Raw genomic sequence first — 25951 nt, 5'->3', positions numbered from 1 at the left:
TTGATTTATTTCTGTAATCACTTAGACATGGAAAAATATAACTCAATAACATTTCATAATTAAAACTAGTTACTTTCTTAAGATCGATATTTTTCTTTGCTCATTTCAAAACTTTGAATTTGCAAACTGCTGTTGAAAAGCGGCATTCGAGCTGCACAGGAGCCCTTGGGTGACGCAGATCAGACGGTGCTGGGGGCGCCGGCCCGGAAACTTCCCCTCGCACGGCCTCGCACCTCCTGACATATGCACGAGGGCTCTATGTGTCTGTGTCATTTCTCACGGTTGCCACAGCTGGTCCTGGGCACACCATACGGATTCTGGAATGTTCTGCCTGCCCTCCACCCTCCCCAGTAAAAGCTGGGCCAGGACTTCCCGCACTTGTCCTAGCTGTTCTCTGGTGTCAGGCCGGCGTCGGCAGGGATTACCAAGGCACTGACTTAAGACAGTGGGGGCTATGTTGGTGGGGGGCGTGAGGTGAGCCCCCTTCTGAGGGCAGCACCCCAGTGACCTAAGGACCCCCACTTTCCTCTTAGCACCACCCCCTGGGGACCATGCCCCCAGCATATGAAGCCTCAGAAGACCCCTTCCTCCCCCCATCACATCCAGAGCGAGGGAGCGAGCCCTGTCAGAGGGCGCGTGCCCACCCTGTGGACTCCTCGTTCAGCACGTGCCGTGCGCCTGCGCCGTGAGCCGGGGGTGAGACTGGCAAGGTGGCAGCAGGCAGTGCACAGCCCTGCCTGTCCTCAAGACAGTGGAGGGCGGGCCCTGTGCTGCGCCGGTAACAGGTGTCCTGGGCTGGTGGAATTGATTGTGACACCGTGTGAGCCGTCAAGTGGCTGCCGTGAGCACGTGTGCTCCTCGCTGTCACAGTGACTTGTGCTCTGCCCTGGCCCTTCCTGGGCTGCCTAATTGGGGACGCTACAACCAGGCGCAGTGACAGGGTTCAGCACCCCGTGTCCAGCACGCGGCTTCCCTGGCGCACGCTTTATAAAATGCGCTTTAATTCAGGGGCAGAATGTCATTCGCTTTGTGAGTGGATGAACACCGCGCACAGCCAATTCAATTAGCGTCCGTGTCGGCTGCGGACAGCAGACACAATGAGGTCGGACGTGCCTGTCGAGCCGGTTGCCAGCCCGCGGGGCCTGGCGGTGAGGGCCAGAAGGGGCCACGCCGCGGTGCCGTTGTCCTGTGCTGGGCTGCTGCCGTGTGGATGAGTCGGCACGCATCTGGAGAGAGGACACCCGTGACTGACGTGCTGCAGCCCTCCCGGGGTGCTGGGGCCAGGGCAGACTTCCTTGTTGGGGGCAGTGCGGCCGCACTGGGTGCTAGCAGGAGCCCACTTCATTTACTGTTGCTTGTTCTGAAGAGCGTGGTGGTGACTGACTCACTTGTCCGTGTGCTCCATCGTGGTGAAGACGGGGGTCCCGGGGCGTCCTCCTGTGGTGTCGCTGCTCCGCCGCCCCGTGCTGCTTCTCGGGTGCACGCGAGCACTGGCCCTGTGCGCCGGGTCCGGAGCTGCTCTGCCGGCGGCCTGCGACGGGCTGTGCGCCTTGGTGTCAACCAGGAGCCCGGCCTCATGCTGGGCCTCAGAGGTGACCAGAAGCTTCCCTGCCCTTCCCGGGAGGGGCACAGGCAGCCGAGCGCGCAGCGGGCAGCGGGGCTGGGGCTGCTCCCAGGAGAGAGGAAGTGGCTTGCGGTTCCCGTGGAGAAGCACAGCGAGGGCTCCCCACGGAGCGGGGAGCCAGGTAGGCACGGCACAGGCGGCTTCTGGGGACAGGCCTTGGCCTGCTCCGAGCACAGCTGGAGTTTGTGAACTGAAGGGCGTGGGGCCCCTCAAGCTGCTGGAGGATCGGGGCGTGAGCGTGAGCAGTCTGAGAGACGCAGAGCGGTGGCCTCTGGGCGGAGGGAAGGCTGAGGGGACAGCAGTAGAGCAGTGCCGGGGACAGTGACCAGCAGCGAGACGATGGCAGCCTGGCCTGGCCAGGGGAGGGGAGAGAACAGGATGGACGGAGATTCCGTTGTCACCCGCAGCTCTGGGCGAAGGTGCTGGAGGGATCTGGGGACCCCCGGGGTTCCCAAGAGAAGCCACAGGGGGTGAGGGTGGCTGAGTCCTGGGTCAGGAAAGGTCTGACTTCTTAGGGACATCCCCGTGGGTCCCGGAGGCTGCCTGGACAAGGGAGGACGGGCGTGTGTGCTCCAGATCGGGGTGGGGGGCAGGAGAGGGACCCGCAGGGCCCAGAGTGGATGCCGCGCGGAGTGCGGCCTGGGGGGGGGGGGCTGTGCTGTTGGCAGGGCGGGACCCTGGAACGTGACTGATTTGTGACTAACATTGAACACTTGCACAGAATCATCCCACTGGGGCTCTGAGCAAGAAACGCAGCCAGAGACCGCGACAGCTCCGACAGTCTGCACGCGGAACCCAGCAGCACACGGGCTCACGCGTGACGATGGGGCTCGGGTTACGCCAGGAATGCAAGGCTGGCTTCCCGTTTTAAATATCCTCTTGTGGGTCACGACTTGAACCAGGCGCATGCCACGGATGCGTGTCACTTCCTCCCCTGGCCAGCTGCGCTCTGCACCTGTGGCCTGACCTGAGGCCAGCATCGTGCCCGGGGCGCGGCCCTCACGCCTGGATTTCTCCATGCTGTCACGGCTCTGAGTAGCAGCGATCACAGGCAACCCAGAACCCTGGTCTTGTCCCTGAGCTGCAGGTCAGGAATCCAGCTGCCTGAGTGTTCCCTCTGGGGAGGCCGGCAGACCTCGCAGAAAAGGGGGTCTGTGCTGAAGCCCCCCTGCTCCGTGTCCTTCATCCCTGCTGTGCCTCTGGCCCTCTGACCACGCCCCTGCCTGTGCACCTGCGTCCAGGCAGTCAGCACATCCCATGTTCTAGGAGGTCCCCACTCCAACCCCTGCTGGGGCCCTGGTCCTCCTTGCCCTGCCCTCCCCCAGCACGTGGCTGGCGCTCAGCTTGCAGCCGGCACGGCTCCTGCAGTGCAGCCAGCCAGAAAGCAGAAGGGAAGGGCGAGGGTGGTGAAGAGGCCCGGTCGGTCATGGGCGGATGGAGAAGCTGCGGTCGCTGGAACTGACCAGACTGCTGAGCGCAAGATGCAAACCAGACCCACAGCCTTGCCTCTCACTGCTGACAGACAGGTCTGAACAAGTCCCGTTTCAGAAAAGGCTTCGAGAGGGCTCCCGACATCCCCCTGGGAGAGGAGACGTGCTGTAGGGGCTGCCTGCTTCTGCAGCTCACCTGAGCGGGCTGTTGTGTAAGGTTCAGGCGAGGACAGAGAGGGCCAAAACATCAGAAATTGTGCAGGGAAACAGAAAGAGGCTCTTAGACGTATAACTGTCACGACTCCTTAAGAAGCTGAGATAAGAATAAGTGTTGTTAGGTCAGCCCAGGAACCAGCCGGCACATGGAGGTGGGTGACGCGGAGCAGCGAGCAGTGCCAGGTTCTCCGTGTGGGGTGAGGGTGAGGGAGACGGGGCCGCACCCTGCGCCCCACGCACAAGCGAGTCCCTGTCGCAGGAGGAGCTGAGGCCAGAGAATGTCCCTGGGGCCACGGTCGGGAAGCGCGTCTGGAAGACCCCGAGGTGTTGACCCCAGAGGACAGATTTGACAGTGGTAGGGCCAGAGCAAGGTCGGTGTTTGGCGGAGGTTCCGGCACTGCTTGGGACAGACCCCTTTATCGTCCACCAGAGGACCTGGGTTCGAGACCCAGATCCTGATCCAGCTTCCTGCCGATGTGCACCTGGGGGCAGCGGCGATGGCTCAGGTAGCTGGGTCCCTGCCTCCCACGTGAGAGTCCTGGATGGAATTGCCGACTCTGGGATTCAGTCTGGCCCAGGCCTGGCTGTTGTCTGCATTTGGAGGGTGATTCACAGGGTAGAAGGTGTCTCTCTGTCTGTCTGTCTGCCTCGCAAATAAAGCATTTAAATGAAGAGCTTTAAAATGTACTGTAGGTAACGAAGAAATGATTCTAGATTACATTTAAAAATGAAAACTCTAGGTCGGCGCCGCGGCTCACTAGGCTAATCCTCTGCCTAGCGGCGCCGGCACACCGGGTTCTAGTCCCGGTCGGGGCACCGGATTCTGTCCCGGTTGCCCCTCTTCCAGGCCAGCCCTCTGCTGTGGCCAGGGAGTGCAGTGGAGGATGGCCCAGGTGCTTGGGCCCTGCACCCCATGGGAGACCAGGAAAAGCACCTGGCTCCTGGCTCCTGCCATCGGATCAGCGCGGTGCGCCGGCCGCAGCGCGCCGGCCGCGGCGGCCATTGGAGGGTGAACCAATGGCAAAGGAAGACCTTTCTCTCTGTCTCTCTCTCTCTCACTGTCCACTCTGCCTGTCAAAATAAATAAATAAATAAAATAAAATAAAAAAAAGAAAACTCTACAAACAGAAAAAATAGAAAAATGGACTAAGGACATGAGATGAATTCATAGAAGAAGCCTACATGCCAGTAAACATAGAGATGCTTGCAAACACACAGGGACAGGAGTGAGCTGGGGAGACTGACACACACACACAGGGACAGGAGTGAGCTGGGGGGACTGACACACACACATAGGGACAGGAGTGAGCTGGGGAGACACAGAAAACATTGGCCGTCCGAGGCAGTAGAGAGCCCAGGCACGAGCCTTCACATGTGGGCAAACGATTTTTGACAGGCGGCTTCACTGGCTGCGGCAGCGCTGGCCCCGTCCTGCTTTCTTGTGCAGGTCTGCTGAGCTGAGTGGGACAGCCATGAGCACAGCCCATGTGTACGTGCGTGTACGTGTGTGTATATGCACGTGGACATGCAGAGACCTTAGAGTACATGAAATGCATATTATGAAAGCTGCATAGATTTAAAAAGGTTTTGCACAAAAATAACTCTTTCAATCGTATTTTGGATGCACTTTTGAAAAAAATACTCATGTTAAAAGATCTTTTATTTATTAATTACGTTATTTGTTTGAAAGACAGAAAGAGGGAAGGAGAGGAAAGTAGGAAGAGGGAGAGAGCGATCTCCCATCTGCCGGTCACTCCCCAGATACAACAGCCACGCAGCTGCAGGCAGAGCCGGGCGCCGGGCCCTGCGTCCAGGCCCCCAGGTGGGTGGCAGGGACCCCGTCCCTAGCCCCACTGCTGCCTGCCAGGTGCATGAGCAGGAAGCGGGCATTGGCTTAGAGCTGGACGCAAGGTTCCAAGCGTGGCTTCCCCTGCACAGACTCTCCATGAACTGGGACATCCCCTGGCCTGTATGTGTGTGCACATGCCTGCGTGTGTGTGTGTGTAGTCGTCCCTCCCGGAGTGGACCAGCTGTGACTCGTGGGAATGTAGGAGTGCAGACGCCCGTCTGTAGGTGGACAGACTGAAAGAGCGGTCAAAGCCAGCACGTCCTCGGGCGCGGCCACACAGGGTCAGGGCTCCGTCAGCCCTGTGGGGTCCCAGCGAGCAGCTCCTGTGTGGTTGCTTCTTTCTTGGTCTCTGGACCTGCATGTTCCCGGCCTGCGGCTGGTTTGGGCTTAGGAGTTTTCTGTTTCACAGGAAGGGCTGCAGGAGGCCCAGGTTCCTGCTGCGATGTGTGGTGGGAGTGACCAGCTACTGCCACCTGCTGTCTGCCTCCAGGTCGGGGAGGGCTTTCTGAGACGCTTGCTGTGCCCCCCTGGCCGGCCTCAGCCCTGGCCGGGTCGTCCCTGGAGCCTGGTGTAGGTGGCTGCCCAGGACAGAGGGCCACCCCTCCCCCACAGCAGGCACCAAGTGGCTGCCCAGTTTGCCGGCACCTGTCCTGTCCTGGCCGGTGTGAGCAGTGGCCGGCTGCCACAGTCGTGAGCCTGCGAGGTGCACTTGCTGCTCCTGTGTCAGCCTGAGTGGCATGACATGGCCCACCCCTGTCACGGGCAGACACTACACTTCCACCAACACCTCCAGGGGGGAGCCCGATCTGTGGGGGCTGGGACCCCGTGTGGACCACAGCGGCCCACCCTGGAGCACCTTGAGGTGAGCTCTGATGCCCTGGGCTCTCCGCCTCTCCGCCACGCCCACCATTGTGACAGAGGGTATATAAATATGCAAGAAGTATAGTAACTGAAGTCTGCGTCCCTACACACATCTGTGGACCTGCTCTGGGGCGAGAGGCCCGCAGGCCCCGCCCGCCACTGCCCGCTGGCTGGCACACGTGGCTCACGGGGGCCCTGGCTGTGTTGGGAGGACAGGGCGTAGGCAGAACACTTGGCTGGACCTTTGACTGGAAATGCTCGTCAGAGCTAATTATGGGTTTCCCGACAGCGTGAGTGGCAGCGCTCGGCTGCAGTGGCGTTGATTCCCGTGCGCTGGGCAGGCTTCGTGATGCTCCGTGAGCGAGGCCACGGCGGACGTGCCAGCACTGACGCTGCTCTGCTCACCATCTCGGAGTGCTTCCTCCTCTGACACTAAGGGAGTGACGTCATCCGAGAGGCGGCACTGGGGGCAGGAGCTGAGAAGTGCGGTCCCGAGGGCTGCCCGTGGCCATCGTCCCTCTTACTGACGGACGTCTACTCTGCTTTGTCGAAGCAAGGGATCTGAGCACAGCCGGCTGCGGTGTGTGACCTGGGCAAGCCCTGCCTGGACGGGCCCGGGCTGCAGCATCAGGTGCCTGCGACCCGTGGCTTCTCCACCGGCTGGTGCTCCCTTGACCTGCCTTCTGCAGGAGAGGAGGTACTGGGTGGGCGTCTGCCCACGGTCAGCCCGCCCTCTGTTCAGCCCGCCCTGTGTCTGTGGGGTTTCTTTTGTCGCCACCACCCCTGGCATGGGCTCCATTGTGTCATAGTGTGTCATTGGCCTGAGCCCTGTGCCTCGGGTGGTAGCCGTGATGTGGGGTTGGGAGACCAGCCGGTGCCTGGCTGGTGCCTTGGTCGGCGCGTGTGTGCACAGTGTGTGTGCACCTGCCTTAGCTGGAGCATGCAGCGATGGAAAGTGTTTGCTCCTCAGTGTGTCCCTGGTCAGTGTGGTCCCTGGTCAGTGTGGTCCCTGGTCAGTGTGTCCCTGGTCAGTGTGGTCCCTGGTCGCGTGCCCCCTGCCCCAGGAGCTGCTCCTCAGTGTGACCTGTGCCACAGGTCTGCAATACCTGCTGTGGGGTGTCCTTGGGCCAGGCACGTGTAATGGGCGGCAGTGAGTGGACACTGTGTAGAGGACCCTGGCTGCTGCTGCTGGGGGGGGGGGGCACCGAGATGGGCAGGGAGCTGCCCAGGAGGCTGGGAAGGCTGGGAGGGTTGGGCTGGGCAGGCGAGCACAGGGCGTTGCAGGCTGACTCTGTCCCACAGCACGAGGTGCGCCATGTGCAGGGTCCTGGGGCACATCCCAGAGTGGGGGGGTGGGCACAGCCCTACCCGGGTGACTGGGGGTGACCAGCACGGACTCAATCCCTGGTGGCTGCATGGATGTGGCAGCGTGGGAGGCCGGGAGGAAACATGGAGCCCAGGAGCCGGGGAGGGGCCGTGGCAGTGCCCTGTGAAGCCAGGGCCAGGGCAGGACCGTGGGGTCTCCTGTGTCAGAACGTAGAGGAGTTGTGGGGCCTGATGACTGCAACAGAAGTTTAAAGCCCACAGCACCCAGGCCGCTGTGAGCTTCCACTCCGGAAAGTCCCCTTCTTTACCAGCTGGGCCCACCCAGAGCCCCACCTCCAGACAGCACCTCGGCCGTGTGGACTGCACCTGCTGGGGCTGGGAAACCAGCGCCTGTGTCTCTGATTCTAACACTTGATGCTATTTCAACCTGTGGTTATAAAAAGTTCATTTTCACCCTATTTCCACATGGTGGTAGCTACAGCACGACTTGTTCACGTTGAAGTGTGGTGCCAGGTGATGGGCGGACAGAAGGCAGAGGCCAGGCCACACCACCCCCTGTGCCACTTGTACCGCACGGTGTGGAGCCAAACCTGCACTGAGGCAAAGTGCGTGTGCTCAGTGTGAGTGCGTGTGCATGTGGGTGTGCCTGTGGGTATGTGTGTGTGAGTGTGTGTGCATGTGGGTATGCGTGGTGTATGTGTGTGGGTGTGCCTATGTGTGGGGTGTGTGCGTGTCTGAGTGTACGTGTGTCTGAGTGTGCATGTGTCTGAGTGTGCATGTGTGTATGTAGGTGTGAGTGCGTGTGTGTCTCAGTGTGAGTGTGTGCATGTGGTGTGCCTGTGTGCACCTGAGTGTGTGTGAGTATACAGATGTGTAGAAGTGCACACATCTGCACATGGATGTACTTGAACCTGGATAAACACACACAAGATGGCCTCACATTTGCATCTGAGACCAGCACAGGGCCTGGTCCAGCCCTGCCTTGTGGCCAGCCTGGCCCCAGCATGAGTGGAAGGCCAGGTGGCTCCCGGCAGGCGGGTATCTGTAGCTCAGGTCTGAGGATGGAGGGGAGGGGATGGAGCCGGGTGCTGAGCCCTAGCCTGCCCTGGGCCTTGCTCCTCCGGCGGAGGAAGTGCCTTCCTGGTGCGTGGCTCCCGGACCTGCGCGCCTGTGCCTGGTGTTCTCGGTGGCCTGGCCGGACGTGGCGCCATCGCAGCACTCCCTGGGCTTCTGTGGCGCTGCCTCGTTCTTGTCAAGTTTTACTCCAGAATCCACGCAGCCAGCTCCCTCACCTGATTCTCCTTTTGCCCACAGGCCCTGGGAAGCTTTTACTTTCTTCACGAGTCCCTGAAGAACATCTACCAATTCGACTTTAAAGGTGAGGCCAGACGCGTCAGGGTCTCCTGATGGACTCACTTCCGGTCCGTCCTGTCCTGTCTCCTGAGAGGGCTGGTCCCTGTGGCTTGGGTTTTATGTCCCTTCCTGGTGTCTTAACCAGGGACCTGGTAGGAAAACCTGGCTTCCCGGTGTCTGAAATGGAGACACCCGGCTGGCCCCGGCCCCGCCCCAGGTACACAGAGGCCCAGCACAGGCCTGGCCGCAGGGGCGTGCAGAGCATGTGTTCTGACTGAGCTCCCACCGAATGGGAGAAGGCGAGAACCAGGGTAGAAGGTTGTGTGTTCCATGAGCAGAACTGGGCGAGGGCGCGTGTCTATGGCCGTGATTGATGTGGGCCACAGGCAGCCACGTGTGTCCGTGCCTGTGACGCAGCCCCTGCTGTGAGGGTCGCACCTCTGCCTGTTGTGTACAGGTCCCCGGAGCTCCGCATGGCTCTGTCCACCGGCTCATTGCCTGTGCTGGCTCTGGAGACCGATGGCTCCTAGGCAGCTGAGAAGCGCTGGCGTCCGTATCGAATGCAGGATTCCAGCCGGAACCGCGATTTCTCACCTGGCCTGCTGCCCAGGGAGTCTCCCAATGCTTTTCAATACCAGCGCCTGGCTCTTCCCACCCAAGAATAGCCAGGTGGGCTGGCAGGAGATGGGCGGGGCTGTCCACTCTCGGTGGTCATTCTGTGGTGGGTGTCTCTCCCTCTCTCTCTCTCTCTGTGTAACTCAGACTTTCAGATAAATAAATCTATAAGGAAAAAAAAAAAGGCAGAATCATAGAGATAGATCTTCCATTCTTTGGTTCACTTCCCACATAGTTGATGGCCAGGCTGGGCCAGGCTGAAGCCAACAGCCTGGAATTCCATCTGGGTCTCCCACATGTGTGGCAGGGCCCAAGCACCTGGGCCATCTTCCACTGCCTTCCCAGGCCATTAGCACGGGGCTGGACTGGAAGTGGAATAGTTGGGACTCGAACTGGCACCTGTGTGGATGCCGGCACTGCTGGTGGTGTTTAACCCTGCCGAGCCACTCTCCTGATCCCACGGTGCATTTCCACTGTGGCAGAACCTTGTGTGGTGACAGAGTGACAGATGCCAGGGAGCATGTACCAAACTCATGTGTCAGTGCTGACCATGGCACAGGCGTGTGGCTCCCCAGGTCTCGGGGGGTGGGGGTAGGGTTCATTGGCCCCTGCTCTTCTGCCATGAATCCAGTGGCAGGCAAAGCACCCCAGATCTGTGTAGACTTGGGAAGTAGCAGCCCAGATTGTACACAGTGTCTAGTTAGAAATGGAAGGAGTGCCAGACGTGCCAACAAAACCGGAAGAAGGGGTAAAGGAGCCAGCTTTCCCATCGCACAGGTGCCTGGCGGGGGGTGGGGGTGCTGTCCATGGGTGCCCGGGCTGAGCCAGCAGCCCCGTTGGACGAGGGCAGGGGAAGAGTGGCAGCTGCCCTCATGCAGGAGCTTCCCACATCCCAGGGACCTGCCACGGCCTCTCCCTGCATGAACCCTGGACGCAAGACTGGGGGCGAAGCTGAGCTGACTGGAGACGAAGCCTGTAGCCCCGGGCCGCCCTAGCTGCAGCAGGAGAATCGGTGCCGTTGCCCAGGTTCTCGCGGGAAGAAGTGAAGGAAGCTAACAGGACCTTCCTGTGCCCACCGCAGGTCTGAGAGGCAGGACCAGCTGTTGGGCCACACATGGAGGCGGGCAGGCGGGCACAGGGCCCTCAGCCTGCCCAGAGCCCTGGAAGGGAGCGGCTGCACGCCGGCACCAGGTGTGGCCACGCACTGCCACTCGTGCCGGTCCTCCTCGTGCACCTCCTCCGGCATCTCCGCGGCCACCGGGGCGAGGGTGTCGCCTTCCTGTCTCACCCACAGCGAGTGTGGCCACTGAGCAGTGTGCTGGGTGGGTGCTGAGACCCAGGCCCTCCCTGCCACTCCCAGCAGCCAGGCAGTGCAGTGGAGCCCTGGACAGCCAGATGCAGACACCTCCCGGGGAGCACGGACTTGATTCCCGGAAACAAGGGAAGCAGTGATTCCTGCGGCTGCAGAGCCCAACAGACACTGCGTGGCCCAGCCATGTGCACAGAACACCTGCCCCTGGAGGCTCTGCGGCCTCCGTCCCTTGTCCCAGTTAGTCATGTTCTGCTGTCAACTGGAAACTCCCAGATCAGAGGTCTGTGGGGAGAAGCCAGCCTGAGAGGCAGGTGTAGACATGGTGACTCTGACCCAAACGTGGAGCCTGGGTGGCACGTGCGGGCAGGTGCCCAGCAGGAGCAGAGCTGGAGCTCGGAGACCTGCCCGCGGCAGGCGGGGTGTGGCCGATCACGGGCCAGGGGACCAGGAGAACTTCTCCAACCACAGAGCAGAGAGAAGGGAGACCACATGAGCAGGACGGGCGTCCAGGGCTGCATGTGTAATGGTAGGGATGTGGGGAGGAGGCCCTGTGTGTGCAAGCCCTGGCTCAATGCTTCTCAGAACTCGCGGCTGGCACCAGGACACAGGAGCACAGAGCACAGGGCACAGGCCACTGAGCAGGGCAGGGGCCAGAGCACAGGAGACAAGGAAAGCGGGAGGGAGGAAGGTGTCGCGCGTCTCTAGGAGGCCACACAGGACGAGGGTGACAGGAAACACTCAGCTCTCAGCCCAATGCTGGGTCAGTGGCACGGCCCCCAGCAGCCCTCCCTGCAGTAAGGGCTGGAGACTTCCAGCAGGCAGGAGTGCGTGGGGGTCAGGTGGACGTCCTGTCCTCTCGCCTGTGATGGGTCCAATGGGCTGCAGCCTCACGCAGGGAGGATGGGTGACAGCAGTGTTGGGAGGGTCTGTAGGAGGATTGGAGGCCGAGCTCATCAAGCGGGGAGAGAAGATGGAGCCACGGCAAATGCACGGTGAAGTCGGAGAAGGTGGAAAAGAAGTGAAAGACAAAGAGGAACCTGGGAGAAGACGTGGGAGACGGGGCCGCCCGGGTGTGCAGAGGGCACGTGCTGGGCGCCCCCTGAGGAGCAGGTGGAGGGAGACGGAGGGCGCTGGGGAGGGCGGGCCTGACCGAGGCAGGAGAAAGCTGGAGTGGCCGGGCTCGCTCCAGAGAAGCGGACTCAGCTGGGAAGACGGGCAGTCGTCACGACACCGTCCGTGCCCAGGGAGACACAGCAACCCCGGCGAGTGGGTCCCAGACAGCCGAGCAGCGGGCACGCACAGCACCATGGGGACGAGTGGATGGTGCTGAGGGTGGCTGTGGCGGCGCAGCAGGCTAAGCCGCCCCTTGACGCCCACGTCCTGTCTCCGAGTGTCTGGTTCAGGTCCTGGCTGCACCACACTTCCTGTCCAGCTTCCTGCTGATGTGTCTGGGAGAGCAGCAGAGGATGGCCAAGTGCTTGAGTGCCCTCCACGTGGCAGACCTGGACAGGGCTCCTGGCTCCTGGCTTCAGGCTGCCCTGGCCCAGTCCTGGCTGCCGCAGGCATGTGGGAGCAGTGATGGGAGCTCTCTGTCCCGTGTTCTCTCCCCGCCCCCATCACTCTGCCCTTCAAATGAATAAGTGTGAAATTTAAGAAAGAAAGAAGTGGAAGCTCCAGCAGGCCGAAAGGGATGCACTGGGTCCACAGCAGTGTCCGGCAGCCGGGCCTGCACGTCGTCCACCGTGCACTTCCTGAATCCAGCACTCGCCAAGACCGCGCTGCGGGCCGTAAACCCACCTTCCTTTCCAAGTGCAAAACAGGCTGTGCCCACAGCCCACGAGGGAATTGACATCAGTAAGGAGAGCGGCCGGGAGACCCGCGGTACTTGGATATTAAGCAGCATATTTCTAAATACTCTAAAGACAAAGAAGAAGTCACCAGAGAAAGTTTTAAAAAGTATGAACTACGGAAAACGAAGCGACAGCTCTAGAGCTGGGCATCTGGGTGGCAGTCCCGCTGCCTCTCGGAATGCGTGTGTCCCGTGTTCAAGGGCGTGAGCTCCAGCCCCTGCTGCACTCCTGACGCCAGCTTCCTGCTCGTGCTCCGGGGAGACAGCAGGTGAGGGCTCGGGTGTTGGGCCTCTGCACCCACGTGGGAGACCCAGAATAGTCCCAGCCCCTGGCTTTGGCCTCACCTAGTACTGGCTGTTGTGGGTATTTGGGGAGTGAGCCAGCAGGTAGAATCTCTCTCTCTCTCTCTCTCTCTCCATCTTTTACATAAAGAAAAATTAATTTAAAGTATTTTAAAAAAATAAAATATAACCAAATTTTATAGGATATTAGCAAAAGCACTACTTAGGGAGAAATTTGTAGCATCATATATATATAAGAAATGTTTATATACATATATGAAGTAAACAGCCACCTAAAATCCATCCATTTTCTAAGCTTCTGAGGAAAATAGAAAAGGGAAAAATTCAAATAAGCAGAGAAAAATAATAAGAATCAGAGCAGAAATCAATAGAGTTATGAACAGAAAATCAATGAAACCAAAAGCTGGTTTTTTTGAGATCAGTAAAATGAATAAGCCTGCAACCCCAACTAGCTGAAAAGAGAGAAGGCACGAGTTTATCAATACAGAAGCGAGGGAGGGGCTATCGGTGCCGACCCCCCAGACCTGGAGGATAGCAGAGGGGCACGCCCGCCTGTGAGGCTGAGGGCTCAGGTGGGCACTGCGGGGTGGGGTGGGCTGCGCGCACTCCGACGGGAGGAGCCAGGCCCTCAGCTGCCACAAACCGGTAATCAGTGGCCTGGCTCCTGCAAGCACTCGGGGACGAAGGGCCACTGTTCTCTCTGGGCTCTCCCGTAAGGTGACAGCAGACGGAAGCCCTGCCCTCCTTGTGCCAGAAGCAGACCCCCATACAGGGCGGGAAAGTGCAGGTCCCTCTGAGCTCACACAGACTCTCAGCGAAAGGCCTCCAGGCTGGGTACAACCACGTGTGAGGAATTCTGCTCTGTGCCCTGTTGGGATTCACTCCAGAAATGCAGGGCTGGCTCAGCATTGGAAAATCACTTAGTGCAGCAGCCAAAGAAAACTGCACGCTCGCGCCAGCAGGGCAGGAGCTTTTCACCGAGTCCACGCCGTGCACGGCACAGACCGGCTCAGCCCGGGAAAGAACCGAGGCGGGAACCTGCAGCCGGCGTCCAGTGGTGTGAGGAAGCGGCAGCTCTCCCGCCACAGGGACCTCCCGCGCCCCAGGCCTTCTCAGGCCACTGCAGTGAAAGCAGAGGGGAGAGAAGCTGTGCAGACGGCACCGTCACACGGCAGAGTGACCCACGTGGAGACCCCGAGAGAAGCTCACCAGCAATGAGGCAAACCTGGCGCCCACTGCAGCGCGGCAAGACGGGGCACACGGGCGTTTTTTCTAAGATTTATTTATGTATTTGGAAGAGTTAGAGAGAGAAAGAGAGAGAGATCTTCCACCTGCTGTTTCACTCCCCAGATGGCTGCCAGCATCCAGGCTGAAGCCAGGAGTCAAGAGCTCCATCCTGGTCTCCGACGTGGGTGCACTTGGGCTTTCCCAGGCCAGCAGCAGGGAGCTGGATCAGAAGTGGAGCAGCCAGGACTCAAACTGGTGCTCTATGGGATGCCGACATCGCAGGCAGCAGCTTTACCCACTGTGCCACAGAGCCAGCCCCGATACAAGCTGTTGACACACACACATGACCAGTGGCTCTCATGTTTGTACATGTGTATGAACACAGCACACACAATCAGCGGCCTTCATGTATGTTTATGTATGCATATGAACACGCAGGTGCACACACAAAGAGGAAGTCATTAGGAATGCATTGCATCTGTGAGGCCAGGACCCTGAGGCGTGTGATGGGAGGGGCTGGGTGAGGCCGCAGGTACTGGAGGCACAGGCTGACTCTGTGTCCCCAGATCCCTGCATTGGAATCCGTGCCCGGATGGGGAACCAGCAGGCAGGACCTCTGGAGAGCAGGTCACTGTTGGTGTCCTCCGGATCGGATCACAGGCCGGAGCTGGCTGTCCCTTTTCTACCCTCACAGACACGGTTTCTCAGGGCCCCTGCCCCAGCTCAGGCAGCGTGGACAGATGGGAAGAGAGCATTGCTGGAACGTCACTCCTCCCTGCCTGACTTGGGTGCAGCACAGCCCCACTCAGGCTCCCTGGAGTCCCTGTGGGGAGTGGGTCAGAGGCAGAACCCCCAGCACCAGGGACAGGGCTGCAGAAGGATCAGGAGCCACCCCCAGCTCAGTGAGCAGAGGCTGCGGAAGCGTTGGGAGCAGCGCCCTGGCTGGAAGGCTTGAGGGGCCTCACAGGACAGTGGGCAGCGGAAAGATTGGCATTGAGGGGTGGCAGTGGGAGGGCGATGGGGCCACAGAGCACAGGAGTTGCAGGACAGGGGGGTCCCAGGGTCCTGCAGTGGCCGATGTGTGACAGTGTGACCACACGTGCAGTGAAAGTGTACCACACGGGCTGGCACTATGGCTTAGTGCACTAAACCTCTGCCGGCGGCACAGGATCCCACAAGGCCACGGGTTCAAGTCCCAGCGGCTCCACTTCCAATCTAACTCCCTGCTAACACACCTGGGAAAGCAGTGGAAGATAGGCCAAATCCTTGGGCCCCTGCACCCATTTGGGAGACCTGGAAGAAGCTCCTGGCTCCTGACTTCTTATCAGCCCAGCCAGCTCCTGCCATTGTAGCCATTTGGAGAGTGAACCAGCAGATGGAAGACTCCTCTCTCCCTTTCTCTCTCTAACTCTTTCTTATAAATAAATCTTTAAAAAGAGTTAGTAACAAAGTATCCATGTTGGTTCCTCCACTGAAGCAGAGGTACCACCTCCGTGCAGACTGCTTGTCACAGTGGGGAGGGAGAAGTGAGTGGACTTCCTGTCCTGCTGGAGGACTTCACTGCCCTTCAAGGAGAAAGGCCTCCTCAACCCACCCTGTCCTGGAACCCACGGCCTGTGTGCCTGGGAGGTCCACGGCCCGCATCCGTGTTCCATGTCCCTTCTCTGCGTCCTGTGTCCATGTCCCTCCTCGTGCTTCTGTCGGCTCCACACTGCTCAGTAGACATCTCTGTCAAGGCCGCCCATGGCCACGGAAGGCACTGGGGCTGCGCCTGCCTCCTCCGGGATGGTTCCTCTGCTCTGGGCCGGGGCCGGGAGGCGCAGTGCGGTCGGTACAGCGCCCTGAGCCTGCTCTCCCGACCCCTGAGCTCCCCACAGGCCTGGCTGCAGCTCTGTGTTGTGGACCCCACCCTCTACCTGGGCTTGAGTGTGGCCCAGGGCCTGGCCCCAGGGTGCTTCCACTTTGCCCCCACTGCCCCTCGAGGTTCCAGCTGCCCACAGGACATAGAGTGGGCGTCATGAAACTCCAGCAGCACAGCGTGACCTCCACACCCCAACAAGCAGGGGACTGGGAGCATGGGAACTAGCAGCAGACAGGCGCTGGACACAGGCCGTGTGGGCTGGGCCCTGGCTGGGGGCAGCCCTGGAGGACAGGCCGTGTGGGCTGGCCCTGGCTGGGGGCAGCCCTGGAGGACAGGCCGTGTGGGCTGGGCCTGGCTGGGGGCAGCCCTGGAGGACAGGCCGTGTGGGCTGGGCCCTGGCTGGGGGCAGCCCTGGAGGACAGGCCGTGTGGGCTGGGCCTGGCTGGGGGCAGCCCTGGAGGACAGGCCGTGTGGGCTGGGCCTGGCTGGGGGCAGCCCTGGAGGACAGGCCGTGTGGGCTGGGCCTGGAGACCCACATGCCATCCACACACATCTTGCCAGGGGCTGGCAGCCACCTCCACCCTCCCCAACCGAGGGCCTTCCTGTGGCTGTCCCACACCTCTGCAGGCCTGGGGTGCTGTCCACACATGTCTGCTCAGGGGGCCTAGACTGAGCCGCATCTGTCAGGGGCTCCAGGGAGGTGCTGGGCAGCCACTGCCATACCAGGTCCTACAGGCTCCTGCGCCGGTCATAGCAGACCCCTCCCCAGCCGTGTTGGCTGGGTGTGAGTGGGAGGTGGGTGCTATGAGTAGGTTTGCGTGAAGTCTCAGTGAGTGGTGACTCCACAACTCTCTTCAACATACTGCGGTCTGGAAAGAGGATGCCAGGCAGTTCCCCAGGTCTGCAGGCGGGGAGCGGTGGGGTGACAGTGGACGTTGCATTCCAGGCGGGGTCCCCGGGGCAGGTGGCTCAGGGTCAGCACAGTGTCAGCCCTCTTGGGGGTCCCCGACGTTCCCTGCAGGGCTGCCCTGGTGGCTGTGATGGGACGGAGCCGAGGTGCTCACCTTGTCTGTTGCTGTTCTGCAGCCAAGAAGTACAAGAAGGTGACCGGCAAAGAGATCTACTCGGACACCCTGGAGAGCACACCCATGCTGGAGAAGGAGAAGTTCCCGCAGGACTACTTCCCAGAGGTGCGTGGGGCCCCGCCCGGCCCCTGAAGCGAGCACTCGTGCAGAGGCCCCACACGGCCCCGCTTGCGCCGCAGGCCCGGGGGAGGAGCCCTGGCGCAGTCCCACATTTGGCTGCGTCTGTCTTGCTGGATGGCATCCATTGCAGGCCTGTGTGTGCTTCAGTCGGCCTCTGCACTGCGCAGTTCTCAGAGAGCCCTGCCATCTGCTCCCTCGGGAGGGCTCCCTGCCACTCCACAAGCACGGGCTTGCCGTGAGCTTGCCGTGAGCTTGCCGTGAGCACGTGGGAAGTGAGGCACAGGGGCTTGCCGCCTGTCGGTGTCTGCCACCTGCCGTGCTCTTCCTGGAGCCCTGGGCTTGGTGGGCTGGTCCAGGTTGTCCCAGACCAGGGCAGGACGAGGCTTGGCTGCTCAGCGTTGCATCAGTCAGCACATCCTGTAGCCACTTCAGGCAGGAGCCGTGCCTAAAAAGACGCAGGTGAATACTGTGCAGGTCACCTGTGGTGCCCTGTCCTGTGTCCATGTCCCACGTCCACGTGCCAGATGCTTGGGTGTCAGTGGGTCAGTCTGGCTGGCAGGAGAAACACCACGGTGACCACAGTACATGGGGAGCGAGGGACTGCGGGGATGGGGTCCTGTCCCTTCCCCAGCGTTCTGTTTCACACACAGGACCTGGGTCATACAGCAGTCGGCAGGCGTGGAGCCCACGTGGCCTGGACTGGCGGCTGAAGCCCGTGTCCCTGCGTTGTGCCTGCTACTTGGGCAGCTGCCTGCTTCCTTTGCCAGTCGTGCACTCAGTGTGACGTGCTTTGTGGCTTGCCCGGGGTCGCACTGTGCAGCCGGTATTGCTGGAGTCCCTGTGCCTGTGTCACCAGCTGTGTGACACGGCTGTGCCGAGTGCCTTCTCTTGCCCGTTTGTCGTCAGTTCAGTCGCGGGGTTTGGGAGCTCAGGTTGCACAGCCACATGCTGTCCCTGACAGCGTCCATGTGTTGGGACAGCTCCACCCCTGCGGTGATGCAGGGCGTGGTGTCTGGGGCTTGTGGCTCAGCCCCGTCAGGCGGCCATGCGGGAGGGGCTTGGTCGCTCTGACTTCCACAAGGCCACACTTTATTAACTTGCTTTATGACCCGCGGCTAGAGTGAGGGATGGGGCCGCCCTGTCACCCCACGGCTCATCCATCGTGCCGGGCCGAGGCCGCGGTCCCTGCACTCAGAGGTTGGAGGAGAACTGGGGGTGCGAGCCAGCGTCGAGACCTTGAGGATTCCCCACACGTTGCCACCCTTGATGTCCCCTGGCAAGATCCTTGTGGTTCCCTCGGGGAAGCCATGGGCCATTCAGGGCCCAGGCACAGCTGCCCTCTGGCCTTTGTCCACCCCAGCCTGACCCTCGCTCACCCGAAGGCCTCTCTGGGGCTGGTGCTGACTGGCACTCTCAGATTGACCAGACACAGACTTTGGGGCTCACCTGGCAGCAACCACAGAGGGAGAATTAAGAGGAGGCCAGCAGGGCTGGTGGGGGCAGCCCTGGGCTGGTCCTAGGCAGAGGCACGGGCAGCAGTGACCCGGTGGTGGTGACCCGGTGGTGCTGCTGTCCCCGCTGCACTCTCCCCTGTGCTGTGGCAGCTCCCACCCTACCCCTGCACCAGGGCATGGTTCCTCCCACCCAGGTTGGGAGCCAGGATACCGCCCTGTTCTGACACAGCGACAGGCCCTGTCCCCTCTCCTCAGCCTGTGTCCTGTCCTGCCGGGCTGTGATGGTCTGAAGGGACCCTGGACCCACAGGGTCTACTGTGTCCTGGAAGAGCAGCCCCTGAGGGAGGAGGGAGCTGGGGCGTCTGGCCTGTTGCCCTCACCCCGGGATCAGGTCTGGCCGCCCTCTGGGGTGTTCAAGGCACCTCGGCTCCTCCAGGCCAAAGCTTCATGCCCACAGCCCTCAGTGGTGTGGAAAGGAGGCTGGGGCATGGCTTGGTGTCCAGGGTGTGAGTGGCCCTCTCCTTCCCATGGGTCAGGTGGCCCCGGCCTGAGCGCTGACCCTTCCTGCGCTCATAGACTTGGCCCAGGCGCCTGCGTCTGGAAAATCCTGGAAAAGCCCTTGGGGCACTTTGGGTGGACTCTGTCTCTCGGCGTTCGGCCCAGCTCGGCTGATGAGCAGACCCTCGTGCTGCTGGTGACCACGTGGGGCACACGCCTTTCCCCGGACGTATCTCGGGGCCATGCGTGTGCCCCAGGGTGCGTGTGGGGCACACAGGAACCCCAAGTGTCGGTCACCCTGTGACGTCGCAGGAGGAAATCTGCTTCAATTCCCGTGAGCGTCTGGCCGTCGTCAGCGGTGTGGCACTTTCAGGTGTGTGCACACTTCACACGCGTGTGGCAGGTCGTGTGTGTGGACGGAGGGGATGGCGGGACGCCCTTCCCTGGCCCTGTGCCCGTGTGCCAACCGCTCGGCTCCACCTGAACGCTTTGGGGAGACGCCGGTCTGACACTGACTTCTGTTTCTTTGATCGCCATCACTTAGGGATAATCTGAATGTGATCGCCGCGATGGAGGCTGATGCAGTTCCAGATAATTGCGCCGCTGCGTTTAAACTAGCAGCACTCCCACTGCTGATGGATGGGCGCTCTCGGCTCCGTGCGAGTCTCAGATGATACCTGCGGGAGCAACACTCCAGATAATGGGAGGCCATTTTTAAAAAGCAGATTTGTATAGTCGATCAGGTCAAGTCATTTTTTCCCCGTGCCCGTGGTGAGAAATTGGTTGTTACCATAGATCACGGGCCTGCTGCAAGCTCTTATGAAAGATGGATTAATCCCGCTAATGCTGGGAGCAGGCGTGCACGCGAGGGCTGTGTGCCCGTCACCTCCCACAGCCACTCTTTGCTCCGTGCGATTTATGCTGCCTTTTAGGAGATGAAGCCTCCTGCGCCCGCCATCCGTCTGCCTGTGAAGGGACCCCATTAGCAGGGCTGGGCTGGGAGTGGACGCTGGGAGGGGACATGTGGCCGCCCTCCCCGGCGTCGGCGTGCCCTGCGTCTCGGGGTGACACCTGCTGGAGTGCAGGAAGCTGGGGGCTGCAGGGCACCCCCTGGGAGCGTGGAGCCACGCTCCACGGTACTGGTTTCAGACGGTGCTCAGTGACCAGAAATTCCCAGAACGTAGGCCAGGAGGGGAAGGACCAACCAGGGACCTGAGCAGACCCTGTCCAGGCCCACTGGTCCTCTGCTTCCGTCAGCAGGGCCCCGGGCAACAGCACCCGTGGGGCCCTTGAAGTGCAGTTCTGCGACACGGTGCCGGGTCCCCACTGCACCTCCCAGACGTGTGTGTGCATGCACCTGCATGTGTACGAGCGTGCATGCAGTGTTGTGTGGATGTGGGTGGGCGTGTTTGCGTGCTGGCATGTGCATGTATGTACTGGCCTGTGTTTGTGTGCTGGCATGTGTGTGCTGGCATGCATGTGTGTGCTGGCATGTATGTGTGTTTTGTCCTGTGTTTGTGTGTTAGCATGTTTGTGCTGGCATGCATGTGTGTGCTGGCATGCATGTGTGTCTACTGGTGTGTATGTGTTGGCATATACATGTGTGTGCTGGAATGGATGTGAGTGTGCTGGAATGGATGTGTGCTGGTGTGTGCTGACATGTGTTATGTGTGCATATGTGTATGTGCTGGGGTTGTATTGGCATGTGTATGTGTCTGCTGACATGTGTGCTAGCATGTGTGTGCTGGCATGTCTGTGTGTGTGTGTGTGTGTGTGTATTTTTGGGTAGATTATTTGGCAGGTGAGCCACAGGAGTGACCGCTGACGTGGATGCTGATTCTGGGAGTGCTCAGGGCTTGGCCAGAAGAGGAGCCGGGGTGGTCAAGACAAGGGACCTGGGGAGTGAAGAAGCTGCATACTGGGTGCTGGGTCCCGGGTCCGGGTCCTGGTCCTGGGTGCTGGGAGCTGGGTCCTGGTCCTGGGTGCTGGGTGCTGGGGCCCTGGGTGCTAAGTCTGGGGTCCAGGGTCCTGGGTGCTGGGTCCAGGGTCCAGGGTCCTGGGTGCTGAGTTCTGGGTCCAGGGTACTGGGTGCTGAGTCTAGGGTGCTAGGTCCAGGGTCCTGGGTCCTGGGTGCTGGGTCCACAGTATTGGGTCCAGGGTGCTGAGTACTAGGTCAGTCTTGGGTGCTGGTCCTAGGTTCTGAGTGCTGGGTCCAGGGTCCTGGGTGCTGGGTGCTGGGTCTGGGGTGCTGAGTAATGGGTTCTGGGTCTTGGGTCCTAGTCCTGGGTCCTGGGTGTGGGGTCCAGGATGCTGGGTCTGGGGTCCTGGGTGCTGGGTCTGGGTCCTGGGTGCTGGGTCCAGAGTCCGGAGTCCTGGGTCCTACTGTGCCCCGACTGGGAGGAAGTGGGGGCCCTGTCTCCTCACTAGAGACAGGAGTATGGTTGTTAGGGGCAGTGAGAAAGCTAGGGACAGCGGCTGGGCCATGGGGCCGGCAGGGCCACTTCCCGTCCTGCCTCTCACCTGGCTGTGCTGCACGAAGCAGTGAGGTGCCCACCTCTGCGCCGCCCGGTGCCATTTCTCTGGCCTTCCACGCAGGGACCGCGCGTCATGTGGTTGTTCTCCAGCGCCTTGGTCACCCCTGCAGTACGCCCCAGCACATGGAGGCGGGGGTCTCCGCCTGCCTGCCTCTGCCGTTCTGGGAGACCCTGTGCACCGCCCCCATGCTTGCCTCCGCCTCACCCCCCGGGCTGACCTGGGAGGGCAGGTGTTCAGGGGGTGTTTGTCGGGGTAAGGAAGGGCTCCTCCCAGAGCCTCCAGGGGATTTTCAGGGCGCTCCCTGGGCTGTGTGTCTGTGCCACTTACAGTTGATTCAGGGTAAAGTGGGATGGGAAATTCAGGTTTTCAGTCACACTCATGGAGCTTGGCAGCTGTGAGCGGCCAGTGGCTGCCGTGTTGAGCTGCCTAGGCCCAGAACCCTCCCACGTCCCTCCCGTCCGCTCGGTAGCCATGTCCTGTGCTTGGCTGCCCTGCCCAGTGGGAGCAGAGCCCCTCTGCCCAGAATGCACCAGAGTGGTGCTTGCATGACGCAGAAAGAGGACGTCAGGCCGCAGGCCCCTCCCGGGCGTGGACAGGGCCACGCCCTGCCCCTCCCTCTCTGGTCACTTCAGAGCGCAGGTGGGTGTGGCAGCAGAGCCCCTCGCGCAGGCCCTGAAGTGCAGGTGCTTCCTGGGGGCGCTCTCGTGGGAGGGCCGTCTCAGGCCACCTGGGCCGCAGAAGCACAGCGCGCTGGCTGAGTGACCGGTCGTGTTCATTTGCCATGGCTCGTTGTCTGGTGCTGGCCACCCTGTGCTCGAGAGCCGTGCCGGGCCTGCCGTGCCAAGGAGGGAGTGGAGGCCTGGGTGCTGCGCAGCCTCCCTCAGGGAACCCTGGTGGCAGCCCCGTCCCGGCGTGCTGGTGCTCAGCTCCTGTGGAGACGCGTGGGCCCACCTCGCCCCCCAGAGCAGAGCCAGGCACCGGCGCTTTATCTGCGGCATCCGGCAACCCTCCCAGCCTCCCTCCTGCCTGGGTGCTTGCCGGGCGGGGCCGTCAGGGCTGTGTGCCCGTGGAGTGGGGGTGCCTCCTGCACAGCCTCCTGGCTGCAGGCACCAGGTCCTCCCCACAGTGGTGCCCCAGAGAGAGCTCTGTGTGCAGCGCCACCGTCTGCTCCGTCCCAGAGGTGCAGAAGCGCTGGAAGTGCCGGGCCTGTTCCCGGTGGACCCTGTGTGCCGCCGGCTGTGCCAGCTCATCTCTGTGTCTTGTTTATTTTTCAGTGCAAATGGTCACGAAAGGGCTTCATCCGGACGCGGTGGTGCCTCGCTGACTGGTACGTTCCCTTATGTTAGGCCACGTTTCCAGAATGTTCTCTCAGCTAAGCTTCTACCGACAGGAAGGTGTCGCCGTCCCTGAACTCGAGTCGCAGGTCTGGGCACTCAGCACCAGTTTGTCTGCCGAACCCTGTGCTCCCGCGGGCACCCACGTGGTGAGCTCCCATGAAGCTCTCATGCGTGGGCCTGGGGCTCAGCATCCCTGCAAGGGGAGGGACTCGGGAACCCCACGGTGGCAGCTTCCTGGCTGCTGGGTGGGGACCTTGTTGGAGCCCACGGTAGTGGCCTAGTGACACAGCACCCTGCACCAGTAGCTTTTTTTTTTTTTTTACATTTTATTTTATTTATTTGAAAGAGCCAGAGAGAGAGAGAGAGAGAGAGAGAGAGAGAGGGAGGGAGGGAGGGGGAGAGAGAGAGAGAGTGAGTGAGAATCTTCCATCTGCTGGTTCACTCCCCAAGTGGCTGCAACAGTTGTGGCTGGGCCCGGCCGAACCAGGACCTCCATCTGGGTCTCTCACATGGGTGCAGGGGCCCAAGCACCTGGGCCACCTCCACGGCTTTCCCAGGGCATGAGCGGGCAGCTGCATTGGGAGAGGACTCAAACTGGCGCCTGTATGGGACGCCGGCATCCAGACAGTGGCTTTACCCACTGTGCTTTAAAGAATGATCTTTGAATGGCTTAGCCAGCTGTGGCCCAGCTGCCCCAGGCCATCCCTGATGCCTCCTGGGTCCAGAGGACTCAGTGCCATGCCCAGCCCAGGGCTGTGGCTGGAGGCCATGGCTTCTTCCCACACAGCCTCTCTTTGCTCAGGACAAGACCCTGGGAGGAAGTAAGAGAAGGGGACAGCCAGGGTCCCTGCTGACCTGTTCTGGGAGGTAGCCACCACCACTGCTGTGTGCCCCTGGTTGTAGGGACCGGCCCCAGCACAATGTGAGGGACACAGGTGGCACTGGCAAATCCGGGTGGGATGGGGGAGCGCTGAAGAGTCGGGGGGTGATGTCAAGTGTGGGTGTCCCACAGGCCCAATTCCAGCCTCACCAAGTGCACATGTGAGGGTCTTCCTTGGGACTGTGAGCTCAGAGGGAGTGGGATGGAACCCCCCAGTCCCTTTGCCCCCACTCCCACCACAGGGGTGCCGACAGCCTCACCTTTGGGAGCTGAGACCTGGGGGCCTCCTGCTCTGCCCTGGGCAGACCCTCGCTGTGGGGAGAGCCATGGCTGGTACAAGGCCTCTCCCCTAAGGAAGTAGCTTTCCTTCAGCTGTGCACAGAAGACGTAAGCAAGGCCGTGTGTCCTGCTGCCTCGTGGGAGGCTGTGCTCTGGGAGTGTGGCTGCCCAGGGGAGAGATGGGAGGTCAGATGCCGGGGCGGGCTTGGTGGGGTTAGCTGTCAGGTGACCTGCTGGCTCCAGCCCTCAGTCACTGTGTCCTCTCTTTTTGGTTGCAGTGCCTTTGACCTGGTGAACATCCATCTTTTCCACGACGCGTCCAACCTGGTTGCCTGGGAGACGAGCCCGTCGGTGTACTCGGGCATCCGGCACAAGGCACTGGGCTATGTGCTGGACAGGTGGGTGCCCGCCGTCCACTGCTGCCTGGCCAGGCTTCTGAGAGTGGGCCCTAAGGCCGTGCCCCTGGTTGGTCACTGCTCTTCCACGTCATGTGGGGAGATAGGAAACAGCACCCTGGGGAGGCCTCAGAATTCGAGGATGGGTGCTGCAGCTTGCCAGGGTGGCCAATGCCACAGCCAGCAGCGGCTGTCCGTGGTCCCCCTGGCTGTGGGCAGTGCCTTCCCGCAGCTCCAGCCTGCAGGGTGACTGCCAGAGTTGCCAGCTCAGCCTGGGCACCATACAGCAGCCCGTGAGGGCAGCTCAGCGGGGCCCCTCCTGCCTTGTCCCCGCAGCACCCTCCCCTCCCCTCCCCCCGTCCCCGAAGCACCCTCCCCTCCCTCCGTCCCCACAGCACCCTCCTCTCCCCTCCCCCTGTCCCCGCAGCACCCTCCCCTCCCCCCGTCCCCGAAGCACCCTCCCCTCCCCCCTGTCCCCACAGCACCCTCCCCTCCCCTCCCCCCTGTCCCCGCAGCACCCTCCTCTCCCCTCCCCCTGTCCCCACAGCACCCTCCCCTCCCCTCTGTCCCCACAGCACCCTCCTCTCCCCTCCCCTCTGTCCCCACAGCACCCTCCCCTCCCCCCCGTCCCCACAGCACCCTCCCCTCCCTCCCGTCCCCACAGCACCCTCCCCTCCCCTCCCCTCTGTCCCCACAGCACCCTCCTCTCCCCTCCCCCTCGGTGCCACCAGCCAGGCTGTTTCCCAGGGAGGGTGTCTGGCAACCTTTGGGACCATCAGAGCCAGGGCTCCCAGGTGCCCCAACTCCTCTCACTCAGATGCTCCAAGCCCCTCCCCCCGAGTCTGTGGCATCTGATGTGACCTCTGACACCTGGGGACCCCCAGTGAGCATGTGTGTCTGGTCCTGGGCCAGGCAGGCGGACGGCATGGCGTGGCCGCTCCTGCTCTGTCCGGGTCCCCGGCTCAGGTGACAGAATGACCACTTTGGCATGTGACAGGCGCTCACTGTGGGCATCTCCTGGGCCCCCCGCTGTCCCGACCCCTCGTGTGTGAGGAACCCTGCATTGTGCTTCTGAGTGTGCAGGGGCTCCCGCCGCCCCCCCTCCTGCACCTGGCTTCTCGGTCAGCTGCTCTGACCCAGGGCCGGCCTCCACCCACTCCCCTGCGCCCTGCGCCAGCCACAGAGCACTGTAGTCAGCTCTCCTAGGGGACTCAGTTCCCGAGTGTTGGCATCAGGCCCAGCAGGAGGGCCGAGCTGCCCTCAGCCATGTGGACAGAGGCGGTCAGGGTGTGTAGGGGCCGGATCCAGAGAGGAAGAGGGGGCACAGGGTGCTCAGACTCGGGCGTCCCCCTCTGGAGGGACGTCCACAGGAAGGGGCTGTGCCTGGCACCTCTGGGTCCTTGAGGACAGGCTCGGGACCCAGGCACTGGGAGGGGCACATTCCTGCTCCAGTGAAACCCAGACCCAGGGCAGTATCCTGAGGGCCCCCAGTGTCAGGTGGGACCAAGAAGGATGGCAGCCACCCTGAGAGGCCCTGCACCC

At 61.6% G+C, this 25951-nt stretch overlaps 1 protein-coding gene across 8 annotated transcripts in view; it reads left to right on the top strand.

Moving 5' to 3' along the window:
- INPP5A (inositol polyphosphate-5-phosphatase A) overlaps positions 1–25951 on the top strand; it is a 154473-nt gene that overhangs the window by 94653 nt on the left and 33869 nt on the right. For all 8 annotated transcript variants that reach the window (XM_070057050.2, XM_070057045.2, XM_070057044.2 and 5 more), the window contains exons 5-8: positions 8621–8684; positions 16913–17016; positions 22793–22845; positions 24293–24412. In XM_070057050.2, coding sequence (XP_069913151.1) covers positions 8621–8684; positions 16913–17016; positions 22793–22845; positions 24293–24412 — 341 coding nt within the window. The remainder of the gene's footprint in view (positions 1–8620; positions 8685–16912; positions 17017–22792; positions 22846–24292; positions 24413–25951) is intronic.

The sequence above is a fragment of the Oryctolagus cuniculus genome, chromosome 15 (genome assembly GCF_051225735.1).
Source record: "Oryctolagus cuniculus isolate XC-2025 breed Fujian yellow rabbit chromosome 15, ASM5122573v1, whole genome shotgun sequence".
Taxonomy (NCBI): Eukaryota; Metazoa; Chordata; class Mammalia; order Lagomorpha; family Leporidae; genus Oryctolagus; species Oryctolagus cuniculus.
Note: the sequence above shows the minus strand (reverse complement) of the source record. Positions and strands in the feature narration are given on the sequence as shown.